Source organism: Oxyura jamaicensis, chromosome 5 (assembly GCF_011077185.1).
Source record: "Oxyura jamaicensis isolate SHBP4307 breed ruddy duck chromosome 5, BPBGC_Ojam_1.0, whole genome shotgun sequence".
Taxonomy (NCBI): domain Eukaryota; kingdom Metazoa; phylum Chordata; class Aves; order Anseriformes; family Anatidae; genus Oxyura; species Oxyura jamaicensis.
Genome location: NC_048897.1, coordinates 38,317,684 through 38,329,929, shown reverse-complemented (window position 1 = coordinate 38,329,929; position 12,246 = coordinate 38,317,684). Strand labels below are relative to the sequence as shown.

The 12,246-nt window shown below is 40.9% G+C and overlaps 1 protein-coding gene across 1 annotated transcript in view; it reads left to right on the top strand.

Moving 5' to 3' along the window:
- The first annotated feature begins 10,031 nt into the window (after positions 1-10,031).
- Positions 10,032-12,246, top strand: part of FBLN5 (fibulin 5) — a 53,382-nt gene continuing 51,167 nt past the window's right edge. The window contains exon 1 of the mRNA XM_035327979.1: positions 10,032-10,501. Coding sequence (XP_035183870.1) covers positions 10,485-10,501 — 17 coding nt within the window. The 5' untranslated portion in view covers positions 10,032-10,484. The remainder of the gene's footprint in view (positions 10,502-12,246) is intronic.

The window sequence follows — 12,246 nt, the reverse complement described above, 5'->3', positions numbered from 1 at the left end:
CTCCTAAACAAGTAGACTGAAAACACCCTTTTTCTCTACTTGTAGCCATTTTGGTTTGAGTTTTCTTACACTGTATGTATTTTGTTTGTTCTCACTGGGAGCCATATCCAAGTGTTTCCTTTGAGGAAACATGATGTAGCTCCCTTGCTGCTCAGGTATATGGAATGTTACACTGAGATAGGAAGTGCCCCTTTTTAAAATCCTTTTCTGTTAATTCTGTTCGATTCCTATTGCCACAGTAATATTTTCTTTCAATGTGAATTTCCATGATTTATATTTCCTCCCGTAACTGTAAATTCTTAGAAGTGTCACAGTACCACTGTTGGCATAACTCTTGTGGTCGCAGAAACTGAGCGTGTATGCTTCCAGATCACCCAATTAAACAGAAATTAATGTCTTTCAAATGTTTGCATGCAGATGTGGAGGTGAGGGATGAAAATGGAGTGACACCTGAAATAGGTAGAAGATAGGGAGATGCAGACTCGCACCATGTCAAAAGTTCAAGGTAAAAGATGGGGGGAAGACATCAAAGACTACTCTCTTGCTGCATTTCTGTTATCATTTATTAGCTGAACTAGAAAATGTGTCAGTGATAAGAAAAACATAATGCAGGTAGTAGCATGGTCTCACAAGACTTGTTTGTGAGTGAAGTGAATCTGGTAAATTAATACTGTTAAATTTGATCATGCTATTTTGGCAAATTCAAAACTGTTCATTACGCTCTAAGATGCAAGAACAATCCCTGCTGCTAGAGATCAGAGCTTTTCCCTTTTTAAAACAAACAAAAACTCAACATCTGAAGCTTGATGGAATTTGGCTGAATACATAAATAGGAAACTTTATAACTAACGTTATGCCTTCTAGAGCTGTTTCCTGGTCACTGGTGGAAGTAGCTGCACCAAGGTTCAGTCATGGTTCAGTCTGTTCTGGTTCAGCGGGGTGGATTTTGCCCGAAGTTGACAAAGAAAGGAGGAGATGGCTGTAGCTTTATAGTATAAAGGAAACCTAAATCTTCTGAGAGCTGTCTGGATACAGTTTGAATATCAACCAGTATCTTCATGGTAAGGGAAATCCTGGCAGTACTTCTGTGTGGTTAACCCTAAGTTTTTTCACTTGCAAAATCTGTGTTTCACCCCCATTGAATGTCAAGATGGTCATGCAAGATGGATTGAATTGCAGCATTTAACAGTCTAAGCAGGCAGGGAAAAGAAGCACATAACACACTCAGAACAGTGTGTATTTAATTGTTTGGAAGCTTTCTGTGAAGGCTATTCTACCAAGCAAGCAAAGTCAGATGAATGATTTTGACCTGGCAAAGCAGATCATTGGTAGCTAGTGAATTCCTAGAATGGGAAGAACTGCTAAACATTACCCTCTGAGAACAGGAAGCCAAGAGTTACAAAGCTTCAAATCTAAACTTTTGTAAGTTATCATGCATTTAGCTCCATACTCCCTAAAGTATAGAGAATTTGACTTTTGTACACTGCCCAGAGAGACAGTCTAGGGGACCGATGCTGCGGGATTAATATGAGTAAATAAAAGTAAACTGCTTTATACAACTTAGGTACCCAGAATCTTGGTTCCCGAACAACAAACAGTATTATCAATAAAAGTATTTTTAGCTTAAATAATAAAGTGGCAAATATATAAACATATAAATAGCATAACAGCAAGAGGTAATAGTGGTTTTGAGCAGATAAGGCAGGTTGGATAAGAAAGTTTTTTCTCAAATGGGAACCTGTAGAAAAGATGTAACATCATTTCTTGAGAGAATTTGTAATGACCATGAGAGTGGTCCTGAATACTTTCAGGTGCAGGTCTCTGAGGCACTGCATATAGGAAGGGAAATGAAGGATTCAGCACTCACTTGGTCATGAGGGGATCCAACCTCATGAAATTGTGAAAAATTGTCCTTTATGTAGAAATATTTGGCTGTCTCCTGCAACAATACTCTTACAAGGTGTTGAAGTACTTTCTCTTGAGTCAGACTTGTTTGTAAGGAAAGGGTTTTATTCAGAATTACAAGCAAATCCCCAAGCTGATTCTGATTCACCTGTATGTTTCAGTTTATGTGCCATATCATGGATCCAATGCTAAATTGTGCCAGGAGTAAAAATAAAATAAAGCAAGTGTCTTGAAGTGGTATATTACAGCACTGAAAAATATTCATCAAAACTGAAGCTTTTTCTGGAAATACAACTGGAAGACATTTAGACTGCACTTTGCTCTGTATGCTCAAGTAGTGGGTGCCAATAAAAATGTAGGCAAACAGGAGATTGCCTTATTTGTGACAATAGGAGCAGGAACAGATGTGTTTAATAGGTTTTGGTTAACTTAAAGGAGGCTTATTATGAAACTAAAAAAAAACAACAACAACAAAACGGAGTACAGGATTCTAAATAAAACAAATGAGTCATAACTAGACTTGCCAGATCTGTCTGGACCCAAATGTAGCCTCTGAACAGTACAGTGTCTGCAGAGTACTCAGGGTCAAGGACCTGCAAGAGTGCTACCTGCAAGCAAAGACCTTGGAGAGGGTTCCTTTGTCTTTACAGGACTTTGACAGAGCAATGGCTATGGTGTGCTGCCCAAAGCCTGCTTACCTTGACTGGGGATTCAGGGAGTCCCCAGGGCTCTGGCTGTGACGTTCTCCTGAATTCAAGCAGCGGCTCCAACTTCTTTATTTGGTGCTTTTTAATAGTCAGATGCTTCGCAGGCATCCTGAAGCCTGCACCACCCTGGCCAAATGTGCCTAGTAAATCTAGTTGCATGAAAGAAAAGATTTCCATTAGAAAAGGGAAATAAAGGGAAATAAAAATTTCCATTAGAAGGGAATATCAGAAATCATTGCAACTGATCAAAACCTGAAGGGCCAACCTTCCAGTTCTGGAAGGATAAACTAAACCCTGATGAGAGGCCAAACTGTGTCTGAGTCAAGCCTGTAACTCCTAGGAAGAAGCTCACACACACGCTGTCACAGGGATGCAGTTTTGACTTTGTGTGTGGCACTTAGACCCCCAGTTGTCCATTGTACTGATGCATCTGGCTGCTACTGAAAATTGAGCACTGAGGAGAGGAGGTGGGTTTGAAGTTCTGTTTCAAAAAGCAGTAGGACTTGCCTTGCCTTGGGTCCTTCCCTTGTTCCCCCTGTCTTCTAAAGATATCTCAGCAGACGTAATTGCCATGTCCCAGTGACAAGACCCTGGGAGCCTCAGCCACCTCTAGGAGTCCTGGTGCCTGCTCCCCGGTCCTTTTCATGGGCTGGTTACAAAGTCAGTAGATTCAATTCTAGGCTTAGACAAGGTAACTTACACTCAAATTCCCAGGTTTTTGCTGGGAAAATGTGTTTCCTATCTATAGGTACCAGTTAGGAGATGGTTGGAGCCAGTTTGTTGCGTGCAGTAGCAAGGTAAATATAAAAGTGAACCATGGATCAGAACTTGTTTTGGGAGATACGTAGCTGTTGAGAATAATGTCTGCCCAGAGCCAGGCTTTATCAGCTCACCAGAAACCCTGGATGATCTGTCTAGAACCAGACACTCTGGCGAGATCAGCATGCTTTTGTTACTGAGCAGCAGCTCAGAGGTCAGGCCTATTGTGTTGAAATCATTTTGTGCTAATGGAATCAGAGAACTAACAGCTTCAAAGATGTTGAACATCATCAGCTCAGGACATGATGATGTGAGGCCTTCCCTTCTAATTACACAGCAACGTGGTTTCTTTAGCAGCATCTGACAAGGAATTTTTGAATGTCCTTCGGAAATCTTAGTAAATTATATTACTTCAGTTTCTCATCTGCTTACTCACCAGCTCCTTCAGAAAGCTCTGGGAGATCTGTGAGCTGTGGCTCCCTATTACGATGGTCACAATGGCTTCTACTCAGCTTACACGGGGCTTGTGTTCAATGATTCTATTCTTATTTCTAATTCAATACCAATTTGCCTGTTGTGGTGCATTTACTGTTCTGTATTTTATTACGTACTATATGGTAACCTATTAAATGCAGTATCATATCTTGGTACCTTTAGTTCTTGTAGTATTAAGACAACTTTGTGAGATTTTACACCTAGGGTAATTCAGCTGCTATGTATGTTCAGATTTAGTTCAGGACACTTATTTGTGTCAGGTGAGCTCTGACGAATTGTCACTCTTTATTTTATTGATTTGTTCTCCAGGCTCTTCTGCCGGCACTTCAGTTTTAGGCAGGTTTTCCCAAGTACCATCATCCTTTTCTTTCTATTTTTTTAAACCCTTAGTGTTTTGTTTTCTATTTCCATGATGGGAGCATCTTGAGGTTTCTCTAGCAAATACAGATTAAGAAGAATAACTCAATTTTCTTCTGTGCTTTTATCTTTTCTAAGTGCTATTTTTATACCTCATTCATCTGCTGGCTTTGCAGACTGCTTGGCAGTTTTCCTGCTCTTGGTGTGTCTGAAAAATAATTTATTATTAGCTTTTATGCCTCTTGTGATTTGTTTCTCAAACTTTCTTGGCCTGCTTTTCGGTGCTTTTTACACTTAACCTGTCAGAGTTTTTGTTCCTTTCTATTTTCCTTACCTGGCACAACTTCAGCTTCTTGATTTTTGCTCTGAAACAGTGGACAAAATGGGGACTTGATTGCTTTATCAGGCTCGAGCAGTGGAGTCTGTTGGCCGTGCAAGCACCTCTGTAGGAAGAAGAGTCCATTTCCACCAAGTTTTGGTATGGCTGCTTGGGGTTTGGGGCCCCAGCAGCACCAGTATGGAGTGGGGCTGCCCAGAACAGCCAGGCTGCTTCTGCAGGAGGAAACGCCAGTCCTGCTGAGCTCCTTGTGCGGTGACAACCAGCACGCGTCAAAGCACAGGACAGCAGATAAAGGAAAGAAACAGCCTGTGCAGTAAGCTGCAGCCTTTGCAAGATATTTGCTTTGCAAGATATTTGTAAGCACTACAGCACATGCTCAGCGGAATTAACAATCAGGAGCATCCCTGCTCAGCAGGATTCCTCGCAGCAATGGCACCTATAGCTGTATGAATTGCTTTTGTACAGGAGTCCTCACTGCTGCAGAGTAGCAAATAATGAGCCTGAAAATAATTAAGTGACACTCAGTGGTTTTATCACCCAGTTCCATAGCCAATTTATTTCCAAATGGTATGGTTAACATAAAACCCCATTGTAACAGGTAAATTATGAAATGGTGTAATCCTTGCTATGGGAATAGGTGAATTAAGTGTAGTAAAGTGTAAAGGTTGTAAAATAAAACTGAAAGACAGTTTCTAATAATGGGGTAGATTTTTTTTTCCTAAAAAAAACAACACACTTTTACTATGCATCTCACCTAGAAGACCACTCACTCCAAAACTAAATCCAAAATTATTAAAGAGATTGTTAAACTGTCTTCTGGGGGTAGGAAAACAATTAAGTACAAAAGAAGTCAAAATTAGCCTTCTCCTCATAAGGAAACTTTCTGCCAGTTCTATATTTGTCTAAAACAGTAATGGGTAAGTATATCCCATGAAATATTAGGTATGGAAAAGATCCAAAAATGTAGGCATCCTTGCTGATTGTTTTCTTGGACAAAGAAACCAGAAGTTTTTGCTTATATTCATCCATAAGAGTGAAGCATGTTTAAAGGGGGAATGTTTTCCTCTACTTGGAAAGAGAGAAGCTCTAGAAGAGAGCTATGATGTCAAATGTTTTTCTACTCTGGCTTCATCAGCAGGGTTCTGGCAGGTGCCCGTAGCAAAATAGTGCACATACTTTTGAACGTTCAAACACCCCCTTTGGGAGATGGCATTTCTACAGACTTGTTTGGGTTTGCTCTGAACCTGAAGTATCTTAATGGAAAATGCAGTGCATGCTTGATGCTACAGAGGGTAATGTTTTGCTCTGGATAAAAATGAAGTGAATTGCTTAAGCAGACTAAAAGAAAAATTAAAAAAGGAGAAAAAATCCTCAGCTAAATCTGAGGGAAACAAAATATATGTACATCGCATGTGATGGAAATAATGCACCTGGGAGAGGACGGAGCAGATTTAAACTGATCCTTTACCAGCACACGTGTCCCAGCAGGCAGAGAATGCTTCCAGGTCATGTGGAGTGGAGAGCTGCTGTCTCAAGTCTGCTGCTCTAACTTGCACCCTGATGCTGTGGTGAACGGACAGACCCAGTATGTACAGCGTGGTGCGTGAGTTAGTAAAGAACCTGAGAAAAAATGGTTCAGTCTTCAGACACTAAAATATAAAACAAATTTGTCCTGAATATTTCTAAGCGAGGTTTTAGTATGTATTTCTAATTGTCTGGTCATAGTTGGAGACGGGTGGCTTACATATTGCAGACACTTGCAAAGACTGAATGTTGGCTTGCTCAAATAGGGAAATAAACTTTAGAATTGGTCCAGAGGTATTAACAGTTTTATGTCCTTATTTATGGGAGGTCATTCTAGGCTGAAACTGATCGTAAAGGATTAATGCTTGCTTCAGAAGGGGGCTGGTAAACGTCACAAGATTAAAGAGCATTGTTTTCAACCATGCTGTCTAGAATGTTTGATAAAAATGCAGAAGAGAAAAGATTACAATCTATATTATGTACATGCCAATCTTATAAAATAAATGATAAACTGAAATGTCTGCCTAGTTTCGGGCAAAATGTGAACTGCAGTTCCCAGAGCTATGCTTTAGCATGAGATTTAAAAGTGAAGAGGTAGCCATGTCCTGATGCCCGGGACATCGGCCTGGGCATTGCACTCTCCAATACCAACAGCTCAAGGGGAAGCTGTCAGTTCTCAAAGAGATATTTTGTCCTTAGGTACAGGATGATTTTATATATATATTAACAGAAATACAGTTTTTAAAGCATAAATGAAGGTCACTCAAGGATATATTAAAAAAAAAAGAGGCAAGAAAAAGAATGAACGTTGTATGCTGTTGCAAATGACAATACTGAGGGACCTGCTGATGGTTGTCACATCACATGCATTAAAATTGCTGTGAAAGACCCTGTATTTTTCCTGGGACAGTTATCAAAAGCTTTGATTGCCTTTTTTTTTTTCTTGCCTAGGGAAAGAGTCCTGCTTAGAAAAAAGTACAGGTAAACAGGTGATCATGAACATCAAACTTGATCTCACTAAAGGTAATACACCTGAAATAGTTTTGTCTTGTAGATGATGCAGGTCATTGGGCATTGTTTTAAGCTGTTTGGGTTTTGGCATGCACCTGCTAGACCCTACTATTCCTCATTTCATGGGATGATTAAAGTGTTTTTAAAGTAATAAAGTTCAGTCAGGTACCAGTCCATGTTTAGCACTCTTCTTTTTTTTCCCTGGGGAGCAGTGCCATCGTCAGCAGCAATACTGCATCATACAGTGTTGTCAACCCAAAAGAATGCGTGCTTCAGACAGACAGATGAAATCCCCATGCAGAGGGAAGGAAGGGATACTGTATTGGCTCATTTTTCTGTGGATAACTCTCACAGGTGGTAGCTTTACCATACTGAGACAACTGAACCCAAAGAAATAGCAGCATAACAGCAGCTTTTATGTTTTCTCCTTCCTAAAGACAGTAGCGTAACCAGCAGATCAGCACTACATGACAAGACATCTTAAAGACTCTGAATTGCCAGTAGGTTTTAGTTAGCACCAGTGATGTTTTCAAAGTTATGCATTATGTTAATTTTCATTGTTAATTATTATTATGTTATGTTTGGCTAGGAAAGGAAAATATGTTGGGAAATGTGCTTTTGAGCTTCTGGACAGAGCCATCTGGAACAGGTTATTGAGCTGCTCGTGTTATGAGATAGCATTTAGAAGTCAGCCACTGAGTGAAGCCGACCTCAGCGGATAGCATAAGGTAGTCTGTCTGTGGCAAAGGAGAGAAAACCCTCCCCAAACACCAAGAGTTTGCAGTTGGCATTCTGTGCTAGGAGCTGGAAGAAACAAGCCCAAATCCTTTCAGACTGAACCCAGGTTTGAGACCAAGTTTTGCATGTGCTTAGTGCTGTTCAGATGGCAGCAGGGTGAGAATTGTTGCCTGTTGTGTATTATATTGGCACATGACAATATCAAAAGCTTGCTTATTTGGCAGTCTCCAGGAACACTTTGATCAATCTCCAGACATCAGTAGATGGTGTTGAAAGATACATTGAATAGTCCATCCATTTACGGGGTGAACAAAAGAGGTTGTGTACCACAAAGTCTCCCTTTCTGCAAATTTTCATATCAAAGGGAGATGTGAGAAGGGTGAGGCTACACCTCATTATTTTGTGGCTGATCGTAGTTACTGAAAGGTACTGCAAGAATTTTACTTAGCCATAATATTAAATCCTTTTATTTAGGAAAAAATATACAAATAAAACCCACCACACTGTGAACTAGCCCAAGTTGTGGTTTCATATGCTTTTTATACTCAGTTTTATCCACTCCAGCTGTCTGATGGAGACAGAAAAAAAGCAAAACATTCTTAAGGGAGCCACTTAGGTGATCAACTCCGGATTCACCTCCTCTCTCCAGCACTGGAGCACCTCTTCCATTTGGCTGATGAATCAGGAATCTTTAGTCTGAGGCACTTCTTTGGGAGCAGATTTGTGCTGCACCCATACAGGCATTCTGGCATGCATACTATGATTTTGCCATGTAAGGTGAGAAAAAATCAGTGGATCAGGAAGTGAAGCATCAATAAGTGTAAGAAACAAGACCTTCATTCAGAAGTATGGATCCTCAGGACATCTGCTTTACTGTAGAGCTGTTTCTAATAGTTTCAGTAGATCTTCATACAGACAAAATACAGAAAGTGCTGCTACTTTTAGGCTTGCTAGCTCTCCAGATCATTGAGTGTGTTGAGCAACACTAGACCTAAGATGGAACAGTGGCATGACTAACTGTTAACCTTTACCACAAGGAAAACTTGCCCAGTCCTTTTTTTCCAACTTCTGTTGGTTTCTGATCTGTGACAAAACTTTACTCTCCATGTGCCCAGCTAGATTCTTCAGAAGTATCTTCTGTGGGTTTTTGGTAAGCTTTTGGGAAGTCTGTTCAAAATAAATTAATTATTGTTTATTTGTTAATGTATTGACACTCTAGGAGAATGTTTAACTTTCCGTGCAATGCAAGTGGTGTAAGGAAGTCACCAAGAGACAAGCTGTCAAAATGGCAATAAGCTTCTGGCGCTGTAATTTTTGAAAAATCACTTGGGCAATTACAATTACGTAGTGAGATGCAGAGCTCTTGTGATTTCCATTGGCAGCAATGTGACTTGTGGGTGCTCAGCAGCCATGAAGAAGCTGTATTTTTGTATGTAAAGCTGTTTATCCACACTTAGAAGCCAGTTTTATGACTATCTGTTTTAACAACTCTGTTTCTTGGTTTCTCAGTCCATAACAGGGAGATGTGTGATAGATCTTATCTTGTTGGACGTTTCATGTTCCTTGGGAATAAAGGGTTTCCTCAGATGGAAGCCTCTACAAAAACTGTAAGTATTCATTTCATGTCTATGTCTGCATTTAATTTCAGTGTTCATCTGTGGATCTAGCATAATCTTTGCAGCATCTGATTGCTCACATCTCACAAGTGTTCTGCTTGATCTGCTAAAGATCTGCCTGTGGCAAAGTTGCAAAACACCTGAAAAAGTACTTTATTTCCTTCCTCTTCAGTCATAACTGGAGATCTGCAGGAATCGTCTTTCCTGAGAAATTTCATTTCACAAGCTCCTTTAAGCATGGGGTCAACTTAAAAAGGGCTAGTGTTTGTAGACAGACCATTTGCTTTTGTTTGAATGTTTAATTTGTTTATTCCTGTTTTCAAGTAATCCCTAAGCAATATAGTTCCTGTAGCTGTGATGGTTATGAATTCAAGTTATTCACCTCCCAGAGGGTCAGAACTTTCATCGCTATGCCATTGGCATGAAGCAGCGAGTGTTGCATATTCATCGTCCGAGACACCGGCTAGAGGGCCTCAAAAAAGCCTGACTTTTTTGTTCTCAGAACAAGGAAAACAATCCCTTCCCTTCTCCGGTCCCTTGATAAGAGTTTCTGTCCAATAACGGTGCTCTCTGCTCTGAGGCACATTTAACTGTGAAGTTTGCAGCGGGAGAGGCTTTCCTTCAAGCTGTTAGTGTTTTATCCTGGCAGGCTCCTCGAGATTGTTGTGAGGAGTCTAGCCAGTTGGTGAGCTTTGTAATCTAAACCAGCTGTCCCAGGCTGAGGCCCCCATTTGCATTGTTTAACATACTTAGAAAATGAAGTGTTCATTTTTAACATTCCTCCTCCAATTGGTTTAATGCTGAATTACAGAAGAGAACTAAGCAAAACCAGGTGCTTTCTCTGTATTCTCTCCAGTGTCTGAGGAGGTACAGACTGCTCCCGATCTTCTCCATTACTTGCTATTTCATTCTTTGGACTATAAATGACTGAGGAACTGAAGTGCTAGCAGAGGGTAATGTTTGGAAACACTTTCTAGTTATTCATCAGCACAGGCTCTGGTTTTTTTCCACCTTTCCCCAACGGTTTTGGACATGCAAGGATTAAAAAGGTAAGTGCTATGCATGAAACTTCTTTACTTACCGAAGGGAAACCTACTTGTGGAAAATATCTGTGGCAAGGATTCAGTATGCCAATCCACTTGCTAAAGCCATTTGCAAAGAGACGGGATCTCGATGGTCAGAGGTGGGGAAAGGCAATCTGTCTGTTATTAAAGCTGTGCTGTCTCTGACGATTTTCTTCTTAATCTGTGCTTATATCCTCCACTTTAAGAACCCCAACATCGGTGGGAGTGTTGAATTGCAATAGCAAACAAGCCCCCTGGCTGCAGTGATTGATTTGAAGATAATTAGTTACTCTTGCAGAAATTAATTACTAGATTAAAATACTCTGCCTGCTGGATGAGCTACTGTGACCAGCTGAATAAAGCGTTGATAGGCTGTGCCGTATGTCTGCTAATAATTCTTGAGCAGATTTGAGATCTCAAATAACGGGCAAACTGTGATGGTGGCTGCAGGCAGAACACATATGAGGCAATAAGGTCACCCCCACCCCAGGAGGGAAGAGTATATCATCTTGTAACAGCGGAAACTAAAGACTGCCTAGAAAAGTATGAGTTCTGTCTGACTGATTTTATGGCAGATTTTGTTAGTGTGGATTGCTCTGCAACAGTGTGAAGTGCACCCGTGTTGCTACGTATGTTAACACGCAGCTATAACCTGTTGTATTTCCTTCTAGTGCTGCTCTTGCTATGCACAAAGGGAGTATGCAGACTTTATACCCAGTGCCTGCTTTAAAACGTCTTCAACAAGATTTAAAGAATCAATAGGTGAAGTGCAAGCCTAAATGGATAACGCTGCACTTTGAATGCTTTGCATCCGACTCTTAAGGAAAAGTCTGTGTAGAATTTGCTTTTCCTTGTCACTCACAAGCTGCCAACAAGCACGATCTGTCTCCGCAGCACTACGAACAACCATTTTAGGGTTTGTGTTTACTTTTCAGAGCTTGTGCCTGTTTCCACATTTCAAGCAAATGTGTCCAAATGTGTCGGTCTCTGCTTGTGCATGGTTTTGTCTGATGCATTTGTAGGTCCTGTTCTGTGGCTCAGCTTGCATTGGAAATCGGAGACAGCTCTAAGAGAGAAAGTTGGCAGCTTAGTGGAGAGCAGAACTGAGACTACCTAAAATATCCTGCGCTTCCTGTGCTGGTTTTGTGGGAAACGTATACAATTGCCATTCAGAACTAGAATCCGAGCTAAGCAAGGTGGGGGTTTAATAGTATTGAGAAGAAATTTTCTATAAGGCAGAAGCAAAACACTGAAATCCGTAGTGCATAAAAAAAAATATTTTTCTTGCTGTTCTTTCCTGGTTTCCTGTCAGTTAGTAGATACTTGGGGGTGGGGGGGTGGTTGACCAGAACTTTCATGCTCCAGGTGAAGAGTCCCCTATGTAGCCACAGGGCTCTGTTAGCGACAGCCCTCTTCTCTCAGTTACAGTGAAGATACCCAGCAAGTCCCCCTAGATGCTAAGATGACTGGGGAAGGCTCCATTGAAGATAGCAGCTTCTAGTAGCTGATGACCTGGCACAGGGTGTCTACTTGCAGAGCAATGTAGTACTGAAGACTGAGGAAAGGGACAGAATCTGGCCCTAAGAAAATGGATTAATCTCAGATATAGTCTCCTGGGGATGAAGTGCGGTTTAGCAGCTAGCGCAACTGGCGTGGATTCAGGACCTCCTGCATGACAAGCCTGCAGTCCTGCCAATGTGTTGCACTACAAGCTTAGGCAGGGGCCATGT